This window comes from Oncorhynchus kisutch, linkage group LG11 (genome assembly GCF_002021735.2).
Source record: "Oncorhynchus kisutch isolate 150728-3 linkage group LG11, Okis_V2, whole genome shotgun sequence".
Classification (NCBI taxonomy): Eukaryota; Metazoa; Chordata; class Actinopteri; order Salmoniformes; family Salmonidae; genus Oncorhynchus; species Oncorhynchus kisutch.
The window spans coordinates 71,753,105-71,777,300 of NC_034184.2; the positions used below are offsets into that span (position 1 = coordinate 71,753,105).

The window sequence follows — 24,196 nt, forward strand, 5'->3', positions numbered from 1 at the left end:
AGGCCACGGAAGGAGTGTTGTATGGCATTGAAGCTTGTTTGGAGGTTAGATAGCACAGTGTCCAAAGACGGGCCGAAAGTATATAGAATGGTGTCGTCTGCGTAGAGGTGGATCAGGGAATCGCCCGCAGCAAGATCATTGATATACACAGAGAAAAGAGTCGGCCCGAGAATTGAACCCTGTGGCACCCCCATAGAGACTGCCAGTGGACCGGACAGCATGCCCTCCGATTTGACACACTGAACTCTGTCTGCAAAGTAATTGGTGAACCAGGCAAGGCAGTCATCCGAAAAACCGAGGCTACTGAGTCTGCCGATAAGAATATGGTGATTGACAGAGTCGAAAGCCTTGGCGAGGTCGATGAAGACGGCTGCACAGTACTGTCTTTTATCGATGGCGGTTATGATGTCGTTTAGTACCTTGAGTGTGGCTGAGGTGCACCCATGACCGGCTCGGAAACCAGATTGCACAGCGGAGAAGGTACGGTGGGATTCGAGATGGTCAGTGACCTGTTTGTTGACTTGGCTTTCGAAGACCTTAGATAGGCAGGGCAGGATGGATATAGGTCTGTAACAGTTTGGGTCCAGGGTGTCTCCCCCTTTGAACAGGGGGATGACTGCGGCAGCTATAGCGGTACCTATAGCGGTACCTATAGCGGTACCTATAGTGGTACCTATAACGGTACCTATAGCGGTACATATAGTGGTACCTATAGTGGTACCTATAACGGTACCTATAGCGGTACCTATAACGGTACCTATAACGGTACCTATAGCGGTACCTATAGCGGTACCTATAGTGGTACCTATAGCGGTACATATAGTGGTACCTATAGTGGTACCTATAACAGTTCATATAGCGGTACCTATAGTGGTACCTATAGTGGTACCTATAACGGTACATATAGCGGCACCTATAGTGGTACCTATAGTGGTACCTATAATGGTACCTATAGTGCTACCTATAGTGGTACCTATAATGGTACCTATAGCAGTACATATAGTGGTACATATAAGGGCACCTACAGGGGGTACATATAGCGGCACATATAGTGGTACATACAGTGGTACATATAGTGGTACATATAGCAGCACCTATAGTGGTAACTATAACGGTACCTATAGCGGTACCTATAGTGGTACCTATAACGGTACCTATAGTGGTACCTATAGCGGTACCTATAGTGGTACATATAGTGGCACCTATAGTGGTACCTATAGTGGTACCTATAGTGGTACCTATAACGGTACCTATAGCGGTACCTATAGCGGTACCTATAACGGTACCTATAGCGGTACCTATAGCGGTACCTATAGTGGTACCTATAGTGGTACCTATAACGGTACATATAGCGGTACCTATAGTGGTACCTATAGTGGTACCTATAGCGGTACCTATAGTGGTACCTATAGTGGTACCTATAACGGTACCTATAGCGGTACCTATAGTGGTACCTATAGCGGTACCTATAGTGGTACCTATAGCTCTACCGCCAGCACTTTGATTGACCGTTGCGTTAGGTTTGTTAAAATAGATCCCTAAAGGTTAGCTAAGGTTCTTACAGCTTTTAACTCGGATACTAAATGGTAAACTCTGGTCTTTTTCCATTGGCTAACATCAGAAATGGACCAGTAACTGAAAGGTCGCTATTTCGAATACCCGAGCCGACAAGGTGAAAAATCTGTTATTGTGGCCGCCGTACTACAATGGCTAATCCTGTAAAACAACATATTTTACTGCACCTATGTGGTGTATGTAACAATTTAAAAGTTTTCATGTGACACTTTTTATACTTTCTGTGGGAAAGGGATTTTCACGGAAGACCCTGTTGTCTTCACTACATTTTGGGCACATGTATATGGGGACAGGGAACAGGAGGGAAAGGAGAGACAGCTGGATTGGCTCTCTTGGAACTTTTGGCAGAATGGTGAATGAAACCAGATCGGTGGACCGCATTGGCTCGGACTAGATTGACCCTATCCCACTACTTCCACTTTCTGTCCTGTGCATCGGTTGTTGATAGCTTTGCTCAGCCACGAACAGGATTTACACACTCAAATTACCAATGTGACTCTCAATGGTCCAAAGCAGGCTTTGAGAAGTAACACATGCAACATGTCTGTTTATAGCAGAAACAAACAAGCATACACTATGTGACAGATGGGAAATATATATTTTTAATCTTTATTACAAACTAGATTATTGGTTACTAGGGATGTTTATACTTACATTTTATTCATTTAGCAGACGCTCTTATCCAAAGCGACTTACAGGAGCAATTAGGGATAAGTGCCTTGCTCAAAGGCACATCGACAGATTTTTCACCTAGTCGACTCAGGGATTCAAACCAGCAACCTTTCAGTTACTGTCCAACGCTCTTAACAGCTAGGCTACCTGCTACTTATGTGTGTGATACCATGCACTGTAAAAGAGGCCGCTGTAAGCAGATCTAAGTCCTTGTCCCCAAAACAACAACAAAGGGTACTGTATCCGGAGAGGAACCAAAACAGGACCAGCAGAAGGTAGCTTCAAGAGGAAGAGAGGGCAAGGGGATGAAATAAAAACCCATTAAGTAAAGTGGAGATGGGAGGGGACATGCCCCCACCCACCAAGATATAGGGCCTGCCACATGTGCCAATCTCATTACCCATAAGGCTTTCCTGAAAAAGCAACAGTCTGGCCCTCCTCTAGGTTCAGTATCTAGTGTTCTGTTTCAACTCTCCCGGACCTCCTAACCCACAATCCTCTCATATCAGTGTGAGGCTGCCCTCCCCCGGTCACAGGGTTCAATGCCCCCCCCCCCAAAAAAAAATACAAGCCGAGAAGGGGAGACATAGGAGGGAGGGGGGATTGCACCTTGACCCAGTAATCCAATGCATCCTAAAAAGGTAATTACTTGCAGTTTAATCTCCTGACTCTGGTATAGTGCAATAGACAAAATACAAATCTCTCTCCCTCCGGGCTTTGTACATTTAACAGCATTATTCATGTCTCACTCTTACTTATGCCAATAGCATTGTTAGGCCTGAAAGAACAACAGTCAAACTGCGTTTCATCATTAAATTAAGGATATTCTCTGAGGTATAAAGGGTGAGGAAAGAATCATATAACGTCTTGACTAAGCTGCAGCTCTATGAGTTAGTTACAGCTCCCTGAGAATGTCTCAGTATCAGTTTTTGTATTAAACACATACTGGGTTGACAACACTGGGTTGACAAGATGTTCATCTTTCCTCTGTGGAAAATAAAAAAAAACATCACACAGGGACAACACTGCATCTGCCCCAAACTACTTCATATAGACAAAATAATTTACTGCTTCCTGCGTTGCACTCACCCAGCCGTGGGGTGCATACAGATGGAGGTGCACGTTCAGGCCCTGTGGCTACTACATCAAAGTGAACAAAACCCCCCTCCCCACCCCTACTCTCTCACTACCACACATGCATGCACACGCACACACACCATGGCCTACACACTGATTGGATAGGACTGGGAGGATGTGTGCTTTTTAATTCCCTAATGTGTTTTTATCTGTGATACTGACCCCCTGAGGGAGGGCAACCTGGGAAGGGCCACAAGGGCCCCTGAAGTCAGAGATGGGTCAACCTGTGCACAGCAGGGGGGGTCCATCTTCACCTCCGTTACATTGCCTTAATGACTGAATCTTGTTTATCTCAAAGAGAAAAAACTGCTTTTAAGACCTCATTAGTCCACGGGGCTCCATGAAAGTGTGCTGTAAGGAGAGGAACTGTTGCTACGGTAACAGCTAAAAGGAAAGTTCCTTGAAATGAACACATTTCATTTCAATGTTGTGGTCAGGGGCAATAAGGGCATAGTTTGTGTGCTTGTGTCGCATGTTAATTTCCCCAGGTAGTCACACTATTTGGTTTTATTATTTGGCATCAATGTATCTGTGACAAGCTATACAAAAGGTACTATGCATATATATATCCCATGTTGACGTAGTTATTTCTGTATTTGACGTGTACTGTATGAATCATTCTAAAACATTGAACCGTTCTCACGCAGTGGTCCTTTTAATTAGATGAATGCACTAATTGTACGTCTCTCTGGATAAGAGCATCCGCTAAATGACTAAAATGTCAAATGTAATTGTTGTTTGTATATCCCAGCATGCATCTGTTCCAATGAGAACACTCCTCTTCTTAGGCAGCTCAGTATAGTGTGAACTGTGCTCTGTTCCCTTTCCCATGGTGCCTTTATATCTATGACCAGCTAATTCATTTGCTCAGCTGAAAACATGGCGGGGGTAAAAAACAGACCCAGAGACATCCTTCCACGTGATTGAATGGAGACATTGTACGATATTCCTCCTGTTCAGCTCAGGGGTTGTGTGAAACTTGAGGTCTTTTTGGCTGTATAATAAAGTTGTCGGATGTTACACTTTAGCTCTGCTTAGTGGCTGTGGGAAAGGATGTCATAATGTGTATGGTTCGTAGGAGGCCTGTGGGCCAAACACACATCATGGGATAGGCAGCAAGTAGATCAGCGAATTGTCACACGCTTGAACTCAGGAGTGTGTGAGTGTGCATCTGAGCTCATCATGGGACAACTCATACACTTCTAAACTCAGACACACATAATACAGCCACATCTGAGTACAGTATACACACACAGCACACACACACATACATACACACACAGCACACACAGCACACACACATACATACACACACAGCACACACACACACATACATACACACACAGCACACACACACCCACACAGCACACACACATACAAACGCACACACACATACATACACACACAGCACACACACACACGCACAGCACACACACATACATGCACACACACACACACACACATACATACACACACACACAGCGCACACACACATACATACACACACAAACATTGTTAAATCTTATCACATTACTCTGTCAAGTTGTCTTTTACAGGGCTGGCTACATTTGACATGTGATGTGACAAAGCCAGGGACATGGAGGCTATAACATGAACTATATTTCAAATGGCCCAGCTATTGAAGCCGATAACAGGTCCACTGTCATCTGACAGAGTGGGTGGGCCTGGATTGGAAGCCTCCCCATTTTCTGAGAGTTGCTTCCTTTCTCCTCGATTGCGATATCCCTCTGGCAAACTCTTTTTAGAATGTCTGCCAGGAATGAGGCCCTCACACTAAAATCTGTGTGTCTGCCGAGGCAGGGGGAGGAGGTTGGGGGGGGGTTCAGCACAAATGAGAGACAGGGACGTGTTGTTGCCAACGTGTGACAGGTGCCTGAGCAGGGCAAAGCCCTCAACGTTCCTGTTCTCATTCTCAACTCCCTGTTTGGCCTGACAAGAGTCCAAGAGGAGCCCTTTTCTCACGAGGAGAGTCCTTTGTTGGAGCTTTGAGAACTAATCTCTTCTTGTTTTCTCAGTCATTCCACCTTAAGAAGACTACCATACCTTGAATTGACCCACCTACATCATTTGATCAAAGCGATTGAATATCTGAGAGAGAGAGAGAGAGACACAGAGAGAGAGAGAGAGAGAGAGACAGAGACAGCAACACAGAGAGAGCGAGAGAGACAGCAACACAGAGAGTGAGAAAGAAAAACCGAGAGTGAGAAAGTGAGACACATAGTGAGACAGAGAGAGAGAGTGAGACAGAGAGAGAGAGAGAGAGAGTGAGAAAGAGAGAGACTGGAATATGAGAGAGAGAGATGGGAATATGAATGGGAATGAGATTGGAATGAGACAGAGAGAGATAGGAATGTGAGAGAGAGAGAGAGAGAGAGAGATGGGAATGAGATGTGAATGTGAATGTGAGAGAGAGAGAGAGAGGGAGAGAGAGAGAGAGAGAGAGATATGGGAATGAGAAAGTAGAAGGACAGACCAAGGGAGAAAGGAATGAGAGAGATGGAAATTAGAAAGAGAAAGAAAAAGAGAGTTTGATTGTCTCTCCACGATAAGCCATTTTATCATGCTGACCCTCCAATGAACCGAGAGAGGAAACTCCCCAGACGAAGAATTCCCCCATTATCCAGTCTATGCCCTAATCAGCATATCATGCAAATTCGTCTAAATCCCATCCATTTGGCTAATCCCCTGGATTAAACGACCTAATCAAGCCCTTATTAACCCATGTGTGGGCACAGTGAGTCAGAGACTGTCACATTTGGCAGGCTATGTTACAATACCTGGGCTTTGATCCAAGGCATTAGGGAAAACTCTGGGAAAGGGCTTGGTTGACTTCTTGGGCTGCATACAAAGCAACGTCTCTATAACAAAGAATTACATATGTTTATCTAGCAGTTATTGGATGTGGCATTCTGAAGATTCACAACTTAGTCTAACCCTTTGTAAAGAATCTCAGTAAATATTAGTACAAAGGCAAGTGAATAACCATATTTTTTTATTCACCTCGGGAAGATCTCAAATGAATACTCCTCGCGTCTTCTTTCGTCATCTCCTTCTCAAAACCCATTGGATGAAAAAGTCAGAAGTCCCTCCCCTCTGACCTTCTCCTCCAATTGGTTTTGAGAAGGAGATGAGGAGAGAGGATGCGAGGAGTATGCAATTGAGATATTCCCCTAGACACGGTTAGCATTAGCAGTATGTAATCCAAAACAACCCACTCAACGTCGACTAGACGTTGAATTGACGTATGTGCCCAGTGGGCTAGTATATCCTGGTGACCATGACAAGACTGGTAAAACCTGCTGGGTTCTGGCTCGGTTATCTCAGTTAGCAAGCTCAGCTCCTCCAGCAGGTCAGAGTTGTGTTCAGAATCCATTAGCGCTGGCTTTGGGCAAACCTAGCTGGTCGGTTTAAACACTAGGCTACACTGCCGACGAATATCTCTCTCTCCAGGTTGCTCTATGGTCCTGTTCACTAGCCAGCTCGGGGGTTTGAACTTGCAACCTTCCAGTTACTAGTCCAACACTCTAACCACTAGGCTACCCTGCAGAATCCATTAGCGCTGGCTTTGGGCAAACCTAGCTGGTCGGTTTAAACACGCGCTGGAAGCTCACCTAATGACACGTTTGCCGAGGTGGGGGAAAAAAAGCAAACAGAGATGACAACATGTTGGAAATCCAAGGGCCCTGTCTGTTACCAACCCTCTGGCTAGTGAACAGGACCATAGAGCAACCTGGAGAGAGATATATTCGTCGGCAGGGTAGCCTAGTGGTTAGAGTGTTGGACTAGTAACTGGAAGGTTGCAAGTTCAAACCCCCGAGCTGACAAGGTACAAATCTGTCGTTCTGCCCCTGAACAGGCAGTTAGCCCACTGTTCTTAGGCCGTCATTGAAAATAAGAATTTGTTCTTAACTGCCTAGTTAAACAAAGGTAAAAAATTAAAATATTAGGACAGCACCATAGATAAACCTGAAGAGAGAGAGAGAGAATAGGACAGCACCATAGAGAAACCTGAAGAGAGAGAGATATTAGGACAGCACCATAGAGAAACCTGAAGAGAGAGAGAGAATAGGACAGCACCATAGAGCAACCTGAAGAGAGAGAGAGAATAGGACAGCACCATAGAGAAACCTAAAGAGAGAGAGAGAATAGGACAGCACCATAGAGCAACCTGGAGAGAGATATTAGGACAGCACCATAGAGCAACCTGAAGAGAGAGAGATATTAGGAGGACAGCACCATAGAACAACCTGAAGAGAGAGAGAGAGATATTACGACAGCACCATAGAAAAACCTGAGGAGAGAGATATATCAGGACAGCACCATAGAGCAACCTGAAGAGAGAGAGAGAATAGGACAGCACCATAGAGCAACCTGAAGAGAGAGAGAGATATTAGAAGGACAGCACCATAGAGCAACCTGAAGTGAGAGAGATATTAGGACAGCACCATAGAGCAACCTGAAGAGAGAGAGATATTAGGAGGACAGCACCATAGAACAACCTGAAGAGAGAGAGAGATATTACGACAGCACCATAGAACAACCTGAAGAGAGAGAGATATATCAGGACAGCACCATAGAACAACCTGAAGAGAGAGAGATATTAGGACAGCACCATAGAGCAACCTGAAGAGAGAGAGATATTAGGAGGACAGCACCATAGAACAACCTGAGGAGAGAGATATATCAGGACAGCACCATAGAGCAACCTGAAGAGAGAAGCAGAAGAAAGAAGGGGGGGGATGACAAGAGAGAGTGTGTGTAGGGAGGGGGGGTGTATCAGGTGATCAACAAAGCAACTGTTGTTGCGGGTGTAAACACCTAATAGCCCTTGCTTGTGGAATAAACCGTGACATCAAACCAGCGTTGTCCATGTTATGGACAGCTCTCTATCACGGTACTATTGTGTAGCCCCATACTGTAGAAGTATGACCGTGACAGCAGAGAGCCAGTGTGACATTTATGGTTTACAGTACATGCACGAGGTTGTTCTGTTGACACTGGATATGCATGATGAACTGTACTTTCCTGAACACCTGTTCCCCTCGCTGGAATCGATGAATGGAATTACCCGTGATATGACTTTTATTAATATGCTAATGAGGTATGTATGCTAATGATGCAGTTCCTATGGTGATGCTGATGTGTCCAGACTGAGCCAATCGAGGAATTTCCCACGATGTCATCAATCTATTTTTTGTTTAATGTGTGTTCTCGTCAATGTAAACTTTGAAAGATGCTCCCCTCGATATCCTACTTTTATTACAGTAAGCACCTTGGTGGATATTGGAAGTGTAAACAATGGCTATGTACGTCATATTGCTGGAAGAGAGGGTATTTTGTACATAATATGATGCGGTGCTCCTCATGCTCCAAGACACAGGATATCAACCTGTGGCTGTCAGAGAAATGGTCAAAGAGATGCACTCTTCTCATTGACATATAGTTTAAAATTAGGGAAGTACGTGTACGTGGAAATTGGGAAGATTACATACTGGAAGGCTACTTTTATATCCTATCCATTCTGACTAGAGGATTATCCTAGGTTATGATGACAGACTTTTGTGTGAGCTACACTAATGAATCTATGGTGCTGAATATTGCATCGGCACTCTGACTTGAGCTCAGAAGAAGCGTGAACTCTAGCCAGAGTACTCAGCAGCACATTTCCTCTCTCTCTCTCCCCTTCTACTCTGAGTCATTTTGATGTGCAGCAGTTGTGGGTTAACCTCCTACCAGCACCAGAAGCATGCCGTTACCACTCCTTCTCTTTCCACCCTTTCCTCTCAGTCTCTCCTCTTGACTTCTTGTCATCTGCTCTAGCTGGTTTTGATGTGCAGCAGTTGTGGGTTAACCTCCTCCCTGTCAGCACATTGGGGAAGCTTCCTTCCTGCAAGCTGTTCAGGGCTAAGAAACGGGTCTGCCCTGCAGATATTCTCTCCACTGACAAGATGCTGGAACCAGTGGGAAGGGGAATCATACAATCCAAACAATTGCGCACGAGCCGGCCCCTCACTGGGCTAGAACACTGGGGCCTGAACGCAGCCTACGGGCATGAGCTGTAGATGAGAGTCTGTGCCAAATGTAATGTGGTACAAGCACGCTGCAATAAAAACACGGCTTTACTTATTAAGCAGTCTACTCCACTGTGTATGGGGTCTGGGGAGGGGAGGAGAAAACGGAGGCACACTAGTATTCAGTTTACCAACCACACACACACACACACTGGGATCTAGGGTTCTGGAGCTTAAAGCTACAATATGTAGCTTCGCTATACTCGCATTAAAACCTGCTAACCATGTGTATATGACCAGTAGAATTGTATTTGTATCTTTTTGTGCGACCATACCAAATTCACATAGAAATGTGAGTTATAGATCTTTCTTTCTCCTTGAAAGCAAGTCAAAGAAGCGGTAGATCTATGTGCGCTATTTCTATGCTTCCCGTTCTTCAGTTTAGTTTTAGCGTCTTCTACTTTCAGTTTTGTGCCCCAGCTTTCAACAGCTGAAAATATCATATTTTTGGTTGTGGAAAATATGTTTCACAGTGGTTTAGATTGTTTAATTATTTTCTACACAATGACTACTTGTTTTGTCATATAAACTGAAATTAGGAGAACTATTTAAATTTCAGCAACCAAAGGCCATAGAAAAGACACACACACACTTAGATTTCACAAGGTCTGGGAATACAGTGTTTCATATCCAGCTCTTAGTACACAACCTGGGTCGCATACACACAGGAATAAAGTTTACAGTGCTAAACAACCTTAAAATATCTAAAACACTGGAGGCAGTCTAGCACTGGAGGCAGTCTAGCACTGGAGGCAGTCTAGCACTGGAGGCAGTCTAGCACTGGAGGCAGTATTGTATGCTCTAAATTTGTAAAGATCTAATCTGAAGACGCTGTACTGTGTATTGTTATAGTGTACTGTGTATTGTTATATTGTACTGTGTTGTTTTATTGTACTGTACTGTGTATTGTTATATTGTACTGCACTGTGTTGTTATATTGTACTGCACTGTGTTGTTATATTGTACTGTGTGTTGTTATTTTGTACTGTACTGTGTGTTGTTACATTGTACTGTGTGTTGTTATATTATACTGTGTGTTGTTATATTGTACTGTACTGTGTGTTGTTATATTGTACTGTGTGTTGTTATATTGTACTGTGTGTTGTTATATTGTACTGTGTGTTGTTATATTGTACTGTGTATTGTTATATTGTACTGTGTGTTATATTGTACTGTGTATTGTTATATTGTACTGTACTGTGTGTTGTTATATTGCATCAGATATGCATTCATAATTTTTCCATCCAGTTTTTAAATAGCAACAAATTACCAGGAACAGCTTTTCATTAGGGTTATCCCCTTGTTTGTCATATTAGTATTACACTCTATTACATTCCACTGAACATGTTGGGGGAAGAACCTGAACGTTTCCTTGTAACCGGACCAGTGGACAGATTTGGGGAAGAACCTGAACATTTCCTCTTGTTTCAAAACCAGATAATATGCACAGATACATTTGTTTGTGGTTTGTAGTTGTGTGGGATCGGATGTTTTAGTCTTACTTACTGTATGCCTGGTATGCAAAGAAGCTGTGTGTGTGTGTCTGTCTGGGGGGGGGGGATGCTGGATGCTGGCTGTGAGACATGGTCGTCTATTCCTCTGTCTTTTGTCCCTGTGTGTACCACAGACAGAGGAGGCTCAGGGATAGAGCCACAGAGATATGGGCCCCATGTAGCCATGGTCATTGAGACATTTTACTGATGCATAGTGTCTATATAGATCTATGAAAAAATTACATTGAGGGCTTGATGGGGCACGAACTGATATTATAACAAACTAATTTACATGGCGAGTGAATGTTCAGTAATTAGAATAAAGAACAGTTGTAGTGATGATACTAACCTCTCTCTCTCTCTTTCTCAGGACGCCTTTGTGGAGATCTATGGGCAGCAGAGGATCTCTGCCTTCCACTCCTGGCCCTACCTAAAGACAGTGTTCGGCCTGGCCGCCCTGGGTGCAGCCGGAGTCACCATTGGAGCCTTGTTCATCCAGAAGTGATATAAAAGACCCCAGAGGACCTTTCCCCTCCCTCTCGCCTCTCCTACCAGGTTCTTACCCAGTAGCCCAAAAAAGAAAGGCAAACAGCACTTTTTTCCCTTGAAAAACTGGCAACCTATAACTTTGCTGTGCACGAACTACAATATTTCGTCTCTCGTTCCTCGCTTTTTCTTTTCTCTTTGAAAGCACCTCACAGCTCAGCACTGCCCATCCCGGGCCTGTAGCCCGGTTCAATCCCAGAGCTGCCGGATCTTCAAAGGAGACCGCACCGCTCTGTTGCTTGGTTGCTTATTTCATATTCCATGACCCGTCCTCTTGCGTATTGAAAAGATGAAAAAGAAAAATAAGTATACAAATCAATCACACGGAATGCAACATGTTTTTTCTGACAAATGCAGCCTTGTATATTCATACAGACTTACAGATGGATTCACCCATGCGTACTGTATACTAGACAGCTACCAACAGGGAATATCATTGGAAAGATTGCATACACACTTGATCATTTTATACTAATGCATAAACACATACCAACGGGTAGATACTGAATGTTGCAGGCAAACATATTCACACAAACTCATGTGTGTGCTCTAACAATTAAACAAATGACTTTTATGATGTATGGTTAATGAACATAAGAAAGGTGATTGTTTATTCATAAACTGAAAAACAAGATTTTCTTTCTTTTTAATAACTATTTTCAGCATGATTCTGTGGTGTATGTAGCATGTAACATTGACAGAAAAGTAAAACATTTTTTTAAAACATCCCAAATGTACTGTACATACAGCTTCCATCGCCAGCATGAGTGGTGAAAGTGGTCGTTTTTGCCTGAGTGACCATTTATGCATGATGACTTTTGATGACAGGAATTATTGGTTTGTTTTTCTAGTTTGGGTGGTGAAGGCTCACTGTGCACAAACCCCCAAGGGAACTTCAATCAAATCCAATAGATGTGAGAATTTCCTATTAAAGTTCTTGTCTCTGATTCGTCCCCCATGTTTCTTTGTTTGTGGAACACAAGAGCGTGACCTAAATGTTGAGAAGGAATATTCTCCGGAGTTTCTCTCGCTTGCTGTATATTCTAAGGATCGAAAGCCATTTTCAAGCACACCTGAATGTATTATAGCCAGTCCCAATGTGCCACCTACCCAATCCCTTTGGACCAAACCCTTTGATGGGATAGTAAAACGAAGATAGTAAAAACAAGGACAATTTGTCAGTTCCCACATGGAAAAAGGCTGTTTTAAGCTTAGGGCTTAGGTTGAGGGTTTTGGTTGCAATTAGGGTTAGAATTAGGGTTTGGGTTAAGTTAGGGTTACATGCTGACTACACCGGCCACGCGCATGCGTCCACATGCTTCATTGCACTCCTGTTGATTTCATCCATCCACACCAGACATGATCACAACACGCAGGTTAAAATATTAAAAACAACTTTGAATCAACTATATTCATCTGGGGGCAGATCAAAACACATGTTCATGGGCATTTAGCTAGCTAGCTGTTGCTAGTTTGTCCTAGGAGATGAGCATTGGGTTGGTATTTCACCTGACATGCTGTATGGTCTTCTTTTTTAAGATGGTTCTTTGTAGAATTTTGACCCGGAGTCATACATCATCGTGTGTTTCTCTACTCCAACTATTAATCCACAGATAAAAAGGGAAACCTAGTTAGTTACCTTACTTTCTGTCTCCTCGTTTGTCTTCCAAGCCTCCACGTGGGGTTGGATCTTCTGGATATCCAATAAGGATCTCCTTCCAGAGAGACATAAGGGACTTTAACATGTGGGGGTTGAATGGAGGTTGAACAAAGAAAACAGACAAATCTAATCTGTCTGTTGCTGCTTCCCCCTAAGAGAGAGATGCATCGATCACCTGGTATCAGATAACGGCCCAAGTCTACTCCGATGGGAGGCTTGATTTCCGATCAGCAGAGACAGACATTGAGGCATGACTATCTGTCAGGGAGACACATGAGGACATCGCTGATATTTAAGGTTCTTATTGGACAGAGGGGGTTTTCCATAGACTCTGGTTGGTTCCTCCTGATGTCTAACTACTGTCATGGTACCTCCTGATTAGCTATATCCATAGAAAAGCAGGGGACTGTTCAGGAGGGTACAAGGTTAGGATTAAGTGTATGTATTGTGAGTTGAGATTAATTAGACTGAAACTTCCAGTCGCATAGAAACCAAAAGGAAGCCGTGGAGTTTGCATATAGTATCTTAACTAAGGGTTGTAGGATCCACCAAATAAATCTATTCTATTTCTGTCGATTGTGTGATAAGTCTTTTAAAGCTGAACATACAAAAGAAGCTCCCAAAAAATGTTGGTTGGTTGGCAGCTTTTTTATTTTCCCACAGCTCGCTCTCTTATCAGGCAAGACAGATCAGGTCATTCATTTTCTTTTGAACTTCCATCCTCTTGAACTTATACATTTTTTTTCTATCCTCAGTTTCCACAGTTTACATTGCCTTTTTTTATGCATCGTAAAAATATAAATCCTATATGCAACAATCATAGCTACATTCTGTATTAATTTGCTTTTACTCATTAGAGCACAGGTCCATGAAATGTCTTCTTGACATTGCAGATTGAAATGAAAATAGCAAATATAACGCATAACAAATGGAATCATTATTTCCATGTGGAAAAATGTAAAGTTTTACTGCACTATTTAAAATGAATAATCAAATACTTCTCAAGTATGGCAATGTCAATGATAGCAGTACTGTACTTTGGTACATTGCCCTGTATCATCAAGAAAATGTCTGATAAAACCCAGACACCCCATGCACAGCAGACTGATGACATCCATCACGTTCTTTGACTGCAATGAAGATCCCAAATATGTTTTACACCAGCGGTTTTGAACAGCACATTCAGATTGTATGGATTAGTAACTGAATATTGACCGAAACAAAAACCACGATGATGTGATAGCCAACCAATCTTACCAATACATGGGTGAGGGCTATTTTGTTCACAAAACTCATATCAATTATGTATTTATTATTTGACTTAACTGTTATATGTTTACAGATTTACATGAAATATGACCTATAATGAATTAAAATATGAGGTAAGGTAATTAAGTATGTAAAAAAAAAGTGCTCTTCTGTATTGGAAAGGTGTGGGCGTACCCCAACAACAGAATGGGGGGGGGGGGGGTGTATAGCACTCAAAAAACATATTTATGACAAGTTAACAGCTGATTGGCCAGCTCATAGGCCAAGGTGAAGTCACGTTATATGAGGAAATAGCAAGCATTTTTGAGATACAAGTTTGAGGTGGGTTTTTTCTCTAATTCAACAAATACGAGTATAGGATGAGTAAATATTATTTGGGTATGAGTTAACATACTTTTAAAAGTGAGATTTTCACTGGATAGTTACTTTAATTTATGCATATTTCACTTCTAAGGCAGAAATAGTTTTTGATAAACTGTACACACAGACCATCTAGTAGTATTTGACTGGTCCAAACTAAAAACTTTCTCCATCTTGAAAAAGGGACAAAAAATAGAAATAAACGAGAACATTTTCATGACATGGGTTTGTTTTATACATTCTTGGCGTCAAAGGACAAACATGCAGGTATTTTGGCAGTGACTTTGCACCTGATTTGCGCCTGTTGTTGTTTGGGACTAAAACTAAAACACATGGGACAAGCAGAAGAAAATAAGATCGTAAAATGAGGACAGTTTTGTATCTTTCTTTATTCCTTCTGTTGTTGATTCACCTCTTAGCGATCTTCTTTCTCAGGGAAATCTAACTATATTCAATAGTATTGCATTGATACTGTATATGCACATAAATAGGTTTACAATTAAGTTATTTCATTATAATTCTGTATGTAGACCACATGTCTCTAGTCTCCATGGTAGTATCTCATTTTATAGCCATGCTACTTCATTATGTATGATGATAACACTTTAATTGCTCTGTGTAATTTTAATATCTTTGATAATAGTTCAAGCATGACTATCTGGTTATTTAACATCATTTTTTAATCATCTGAAATATTGAAAAAAATTCTAGTAAAAATAGAGAAAAAAAGGTCATTTGTGAAGAAAAAAGCAAGGCTTGAGATCCTAGTATGCCAAGACACACGCATTCATGGAGTTTTTTGAATATTTGTTTTGCTTCTGACAATGAGATCAGTTTGTTTAATGTGTATGCTTTGACATATATTTTGTAGACCTTACAGTGAAATGCTTATTTACATACAAGCCCTTAACCAACAATGCAGTTTAAAAAATGAAAAAAAGCATTAAGTTATAGAAAAATGTGAATAACAAAGTGCGCTTTGTCCGTAGACCAGACCAAGGTGCAGCGTGGTGAGCGTACATTTTCCTTTATTAAGAATGTCGCCAACAAAACAAGAAACACCAAACACGAACATGCAGCTTACTAGGGCTATAGAGGCCACTAACAAAGACAACTACCCACAACTAAGGTGGCAAAACAGGCTGCCTAAGTATGATTCCCAATCAGAGACAACGATAGACAGCTGCCTCTGATTGGGAACCACACTCGGCCAAACATACAGAAATGCAGAACATAGAATGCCCACCCCACATCACACCCTGACCTAACCAAATAGAGAAATAAAACAGCTCTCTAAGGTCAGGGCGTGACAGTACTATTCCTTTAACATGCTGTATAAAACAAGAATGGTTTACTTAGACTCCATGAATAGAACTCACATTATATCTTCAAAATGCACAGTACTGTATGGAAGACATTAAGAGCTCCATACACTCAAGTGCAGTAAGGTGTGTGTATGTGTGTGTGTTGTGGTATTTATCATGGCTTCCCATTGCAGTATTACAGTAATAATCACCTAAGAGAAGGAACAAAGCTGTGAAGTGTGACAATGACTCAGTTCGAGGTTGCTAGCATCAAAAAGCCCCCTGGTGTAGGCCTGTACCAAATAGCAACCCCTGCTCTCTATTCTGCCTGCCTCTCTACTGCTGTTACAGCTGCTACAGAGGTCGATGATGATGAGGATGATGATAATGATCGTCATCATCAGGTAGTCATCATATCACTGATAATGATCTGGATTAATCCAATGCCAACAGTCTAATTACTACTGTTTATCTCCCTGGACAACCAGGGTTCCAAATTATGATGCAATAACCCCTCTTAACATCCTACATCCGCAGGACTTAACCCCGGTCCTCAGACTCATAACATACTGTACCATCATGATACATGAGAGGGACACAGTGAGGGATCTACATCCCGCATGGAACTGTGAAATGCATTTCATTTGTGTGCAGAGTTCTCACTGTTGAAAAGAAAACCACACACTCAATGTATGAAATACTTGAGCTGCAGAGAAGGAGAATTAAAAAAAAAGTTTTTAGTTGGCAGTTTCGCTTGTGGGGTTGGTAATTGTGTGGATAGCTAGATAATTGCTGGCATCGGGTGCTGTTTTCTCACACTCTCGGGTATCGAAAACTGATGACTGTGACGGAATTTAAGACCGTGTTTAATCTCAGGGTTAGAAATGGAAGTGGAGAACAGGAGTATGTTTAGTTTTGCTTTTTGTACAGAAAAAAATGTATACAATTTCAGAAACGTGTGCTTAAAAATTCATTAATGTTGCTGCAGCTAATCATCAGTTTAACAGATTCTGCAGGATGAACAACATTTTGCCTTTATAGGAATTCATCCACAATTAACGTTGGTCACAATATGTTTTACTTTGTTTATAAAAAAGAATCCATCTTAAAATAAGGCTCCAAAAGAAGAATAGATTCTCAGCCCTGAAAGTGAGAGCAATGTTAGATGTTTGTGTCATGTTAAAGGGGTAGTTTACTCAAAATACAAATGAACACAGCCAAGGAAAGGGAAAGAGGGATACCTAGGCAGTTGTACAACTGAATGCCTTCAACTGAAATGTGTCTTCTGCATTTAATTCAACCCCTCAGGTAACTGGCAAAATCATAATCGTTTGTATTTAAAGTTAACTATCCTTTTAACACGACACAAAGGCCTCACCTACACTAGGTCTGAGCGATTAGTGCTTTTTGATGTCGGTTTGGTTTCATTATAAAAAGTCACAGATTTCTATGACTATGACTAAACTGTGTTAGAAGATGTTTTTGTGGATCATATGGAAACCAAATGGGTAAACATATTTTATAAATATCAATTATTTATTGTTTCAATCATCTTTCAGGAGAGTTAGAGAGGAACAGAGTGAAAAAAAAGCGAGAGAGAGAGAGAGCAAGACATGACTGTGTTGCATAAGACTATGTCAATCTCAAGAGATAGACATGACTGTGTTGCATAAGACGATGTCAGTCTCAAAAGATAAGACACACTATGACAAAACTGTGTTAGAAGATTATATGTGGATCATATGGAAACCAAATGGGTAAACATCTTTTATAACAAACAATTATTTATTGTTTCAAGAATCTTTCAGGTCACTCCTCTTGTAAGAGCATTGTCAAACTGAGCCAAACTGTTTAGATCTGTTTCATGGACAGAAATGAGTCCTGGGCTAAAAAACAACTCTAAATGAAGGATCTCCACTGAAAACCCTTTTTAGTCCAGTACTAGGCTTAAACTGTGTCTGTGAAAACAAGTCCTCAGAATCAGGTGGTGTGTTGTCTTCATCAGTGTATGAAATTGGATGATGAGACCAAAGAGACATTAGGGTTTGAGTTTCATTAGAAACCGTTGATGTCACTTTCCGTGTATAGTCATGAGGTAGTTCGTCTTGAGTCTCAGGCGATGGTCACCAGTAAATGCAAAAGCGGAAGTGAGCTCAGCCACACTTGAGATGAAAAAAAGAGTATTTTAGTTAAGGTTAAATATTATAACCACTTATGTTGTGAGTCAGCAATGCACAAAATGGGCTATGAAGTCATTTGGTTGACTTGAGAATAAGTGATTCAACCGATTCGACCAAATCATTGGGAACAATGTCTCTGTTCACATGTTCACACTACCATTAGATTGAAGCTATCTATTGGATATGCATTGTAAGTGGTTTGCTAGTATAGCTATTGTAACTTTGCCATTATTTCCAAAATGCCTTGAAGTGGATTTCTATCTCTCTATTAATGATTGTTTTATTCAATAACTACTCTCATGGACTGTCGCTCAGCCACGAGACAGTTCACTTCACACATTAAATAATAACATAAACAAATGCAAACAGTTGACTATTTTAACCATCGAAACACTGGAGAAAAAGGGAAGGTAGCAATTCATTGTGGCACCAGAGCAAATAGCAGACAGAAAAGTGCCAAATGCCCTTCTGCCGTGTTATCTTCAGGGGTAGAGTGAAAACAAATCAAATCAAAGTTTATTTGTCACGTGCGCCCGAATATAACAGGTGTACCTTACAGTTCAGGTATTTGATTACCTGTTCAGGAGTCTTATGGCTTGGGGGTAAAAGCTATTGAGAAGCCTTTTGGTCCTAGACGTGGCGCTCCAGTACCGCTTGCCATGCGATAGCAGAGAGAACAGTCTATGACTAGGGTGGCTGGGGTCTTTGACAATTTTTAGGGCCTTCCTCTGACACCGCCCGGTGTAGAGGTCCTGGGTGGCAGGCAGCTTAGCCCCAGTGATGTACTGGGCCATGCGCACTACCCTCTGTAGTGCCTTGAGGTCGGAGGCAGAGCAGTTGCTGTACCAGGCAGTGATGCAACCATGCTCTCGATGTCAGTCTCCTGCGGGGGAATAGGTTTTGTCGTGCCCTCTTCATGACTTTCTTGGTGTGTTTCAACCATTTGTTGGTGATGTGGACACCAAGGAACTTGAAGCTCTCAACCTGCTCCATTACAGCCCCGTCGATGAGAATGTGGGTGTGCTCGGGTCCTCTTTTCCTGTAGTCTACAATCATCTCCTTTGTCTTGATTACGTTGAGGGATAGGTTGTTATTCTGGCACCACCCGGCCAGGTCTCTGATCTCCTCCCTATAGGAAGTCTCATTGTTGTCGGTGATCAGGCCTACCACTGTTGTGTCATCTGCAAACTTAATGATGGTGTTTGAGTCATGCAGTCGTGGGTGAACAGGGAGTACAGGAGGGAACTGAGCACGCACCCCTGAGGGGCTCCAGTGTTGAGGATCAGCGTGGCAGATGTGTTGCTATCTACCCTCACCACCTGGGGGCGGCCTGTCAGGAAGTCCAGGATCCAGTTGCAGAGGGAGGTGTTTAGTCCCAGGATCCTTAGCTTAGTGATGAGCTTTGAGGGCACTATGGTGTTGAACGCTGAGCTGTAAGTAAATGAATAGCATTCTCACGTAGGTGTTCCTTTTGTCCAGGTGGGAAAGGGCAGTGTGGAGTGCAATAGAGATTGTATCATCTGTTGATCTGTTTGAGAAGTATGCAAATTGGAGTGGGTCTAGGGTTTCTGGGATAATGGTGTTAATGTGAGCCATTACCAGCCTTTCAAAGTACTTCATGGCTACGGACGTGAGTGCTACGGATCTGTAGTCATTTAGGCAGGTTACCTTAGTGCTCTTGGGCACAGGAACTATGATGATCTGCTTGAAGCATGTTGGCCTTGTGAATGTTGACCTGTTGACCCGTGCTTCTACACCTGCATTGCTTGCTGTTTTGGGTTTTAGGCTGGGTTTCTGTACAGCACTTTGAGATATCAGCTGATGTACGAAGGGCTATATAAATAAATTTGATTTGATTTGATTTGATATAAAGGTCTTACTCACGTCGGGTACAAAGAGTGTGATCACACAGTCGTCCGGAACATCTGATGCTCTCATGCATGTCTCAGTGTTGCTTGCCTCGAAGCGAGCATAGAAGTGATTTCGTTCATCTGGTAGGCTTGTGTTACTGGGCAGCTTGCGGCTGTGCTTCCCTTTGTAGTCTGTAATAGTTTTCAGGCTTTGCCACATTTGACAAGCATCGGCGCCGGTGTAGTACAATTCAATCTTAGTCCTGTATTGGCGCTTTGCCTGTTTGATGGTTTGTCTGAGGGCATAGCAGGATTTCTTATAAGCTTCCAGGTTAAAGTCCCGCACCTTGAAAGCGGCAGCTCTAACCTTTAGCTTAGTGCGAATGTTGCCTGTAATCCATGGCTTCTGGTTGGGGTATGTACGTACAGTCACTGTGGGGACGATGTCCTTAATGCACTTATTATCAAGCCAGTGGCTGATGGTGTACTCCTCAATGCCATCGGAATAATCCCTGAACATATTCCAGTCTGTGCTAGGAAAACAGTCCATCTGACCACTTTTTTATAGACCAAGTCACTTGTGCACCCTGCTTTAAATTTGTGCTTGTAAGCAGGAATCAGGAGGATAGAATTATGGTCAGATTTGCCAAATGGAGGGTGAGGGAGAGCTTTGTACACGTCTCTGTGTGTGGAGTAAAGGTGATCTAGCACAATAAATAAATTAGGGTGCGTGAATTCCAGAGGCAGTATCCTGTCAGGGTCAACTGCAGTATACCATCTGAGAGTCAACTGCGGTATACCATCAGAGTCAACTGCGGTATGCCGTCAGAGAGTCAACTGCAGTATTCCGTCAAAGTCAACTGCGGCATACTGTCAGAGTCAACTGCAGTATACCATCAGAGAGTCAACTGCAGTATACCATCAGAGAGTCAACTGCAGTATACCGTCAAAGTCAACTGCGGCATACTGTCAGAGTCAACTGCGGCATACCGTCAGAGTTAACTGCAGTATACCGTCTGAGTCAACTGCAGTATACCGTCAGAGAGTCAACTGCAGTATAATGTCAGAGAGTCAACTGCAGTATACCATCTGAGAGTCAACTGTAGTATACCGTCTGAGAGTCAACTGCAGTATACCGTCTGAGAGTCAACTGCAGTATACCGTCTGAGAGTCAACTGCGGTATACCGTCTGAGAGTCAACTGCGGTATACCGTCTGAGAGTCAACTGCAGTATACCATCTGAGAGTCAACTGCAGGATGCTGTCAGAGTCAACTGCAGTATACCGTCAGTCAACTGCAGTATACCGTCAGTCAGCTGCAGTATACCGTCAGTCTCAACTGCAGTATACTGTCTGAGAGTCAACCCAGAGAGAGTACACAACATGCAACCAACAATTAATAGATCATTATGTTATGAAACAGCTTCTCAGTATGAACTGTTCACAATGGTACTGTAATACACTACACAGTGAGGAGAAGGGTACTAACTATGCCAACTGAGAAGTAAAGGGTCTATACCCATGGGGAAATTTCAAACGTCAATGTTCCAGTCCTTAGAGAGTTACTCTAATATCACAACTTTCAACTCCAATATCAAAACCAACCTTTGTGGTAAAGTGATGCTATTGCGCTGAACCACTCAAAGGCAGGCAAAATCTTGAAACTACAAGGAATACCAAACATTCTTCAAGGGAGCGTTCCTGAAATGGGAATTTTGTGGGAACGGTGAAAGTCACTTGTATGTCGGAATGCGCCGGAGGCGGAGGCTCGGAGTGAACCTGTATCCTGAAGGGATTGGGAAAATCACTTTATCCGTCCTCTTAGTAGAGTGGAGCCTGGTAACGTATATCCTGGGAGGAACTATTTTTCTGCCTTCCCTAATTAGGTGAAGGGAGTCCTTCAGCATAGCACGAACCCTGCTTTTCAAGTCTCAACTCCAGCTCCAAACTGTGGGAAATACCCAATCCTCAACTGAAATGGCTTAATCTGTCTTTCTCTCCCTCTCTCTGTATCTGTCTTTTTCTAACTTGTTTCTTTCAATTTCCTTTATCTCATTGACACATTTCACATCAGCCTATTTATTTTTTGCGCTCTTCTTTCATTTCAACATCTCACTGTATTCGCTTCTAATCCATCTCTTCCCCTCTGCCTCACTTTTTCCCTCTCTTTACCTCCCTCTCTTGCCCTGTGTCTGTCTGTTCTCTGGCTTGCCTCACTCTTTGTTGTATTTTACTTCCTCCATGAATGCTATAGGGTTTCTCAAGGACGGGAGATGGAAAGAGAGAGTTTGTGCTACTTCCGACACAAACAGGCACAGCCAGGTGCTCATCCCCATCATTGTTAACAGGGTGTGTCTGGGGGATTTCTCAACTGAAGCCCTGGCTCAAACACCTGAGCGCTCTCGCTCTCTCTCTCTCTCTCTCAGGGAGCAGGTGCTGTAGGTGAAAAGGCTGTGTCTACTGCAAGTCTGAAACACAATATCACAGCCGTGGGAATCTGAGATCTGCACAACATGTCTGGTGGAGCTGGTCAGATTAGAGTGGGTGTGGGGATTTTTTTCTGATGGAAAGAGGAGCAAAAAATGGTTTTGTGAAATTGATTTTTAATCTAACATTGTACTCTATCCATTTTATATAGGGTGTAAATCCAATGTGTCGGCCAGTGGAATACCAGAGTTGAATATTTTTGTCCTGGTTGAATTAATATACTGTACACTACTTACTTACTAACATTTTGGATTTCAGTCAAGCAAGACTATATGTTTTCACATCTTCAGCATTTGGCCTATCGGCCTATAAAAAATAAAACTGTTAGTGTGATACAATGCTAATGTTATGATAATTAAATCAGGATCACTTGTACCGAGACTGTGCTCTGTAACATTGCACCAAACTGTGGTAACACTGTACTTGAACCCACCATCATAACATTGTAGTTCCACTGCACTAGTTCTACAATACTGGTGTGGTAGTGTAGTGTATGTCACAAGAAGTCATGAGAGCAAATTTATAAAATGACAGATCTCTATCGTGTTGCGTACATCAGTGTGCAATCTAACCGTGTCTTACATTTTAGCTAGCTAACGTTACACATTAAATCAAGTTTTCCGTTAAGTCAGATGGCATAATCTGATATCAGTTATTATTCATGCTTATTACATACGTCCTGCTAATGACAGTCAAAAGACCATTTTTAAAACATGAATAAAATAAGACTGGTCTAGCAAAACAACATTATTTACACTCAAAAGTGAGGACCTTTATCAACTGACCTAGGTTCAGCTCTCCAGACCACTCTCCTAGCCTTACCCACTTCTCCAACACCACACAGATGGTACACTATCAGACAACGAACAAACGAAAAAGAGAGAATAACACGATTACATATCAATGTTGAAATCGTCTTTAGTAACCATTCTATCTGATCAAAAATGAAGAGGGCTTGAAACACTAGATTATTCAAAGTATTTCATTGCATTATTGCTTAATCCATTTCATATTTAATTGGGATCCAAATTCAGGAGAAAGCCATCTTATCACAGTCTTGATTGTGAGTAGACAATATTCTATCATATACAATATTATTATTATATACAATAAACCTTTGTTGTAATTTCTCATATGGGGAGGTTGGAACTTGTAAAGAACGAATCACCATTCCAACAATGTGAAATAAATCTTCCATAGAGTGAGTTTATATTGCCACCTTGTGTTTGAACTACAATATTGGCAATATTCAGTTCAAGAAAAACAGGTATATGTCATGTTAATGTACATTCAACGGTAGCAGTGTGATCTTTCCCCTCTCTCTGAACACTACTGGTCAGCATTACACCTTTACACCAAACATCCTAATCCTGTGAAGAAGAAAAAAACAAGACATTCAACATCTAATCAAACAAATCATAAAACAAGAGGAAAGTTGGTCCACATTTACACTGCATCAGAGATGTTCGTAATGTAAAAAGTTTGGACTGAACCTACAGTATTGAGAGCTAAATCTACTTAGAGCCAAAAGTATTGCGAGATGAACCTATTGTGCCTTTGGAGCACTTCCAG

General features: G+C 42.2%; 1 protein-coding gene across 2 annotated transcripts in view; it reads left to right on the plus strand.

The window, feature by feature from the left end:
• LOC109899300 (apoptosis regulator Bcl-2-like) overlaps window positions 1-12,234 on the plus strand; it is a 72,750-nt gene extending 60,516 nt beyond the window's left edge. For both annotated transcript variants that reach the window (XM_020494394.2, XM_031836258.1), the window contains exon 3: window positions 11,340-12,234. In XM_020494394.2, coding sequence (XP_020349983.1) covers window positions 11,340-11,474 — 135 coding nt within the window. In that variant the 3' untranslated portion in view covers window positions 11,475-12,234. The remainder of the gene's footprint in view (window positions 1-11,339) is intronic.
• Window positions 12,235-24,196: the final 11,962 nt, after the last annotated feature.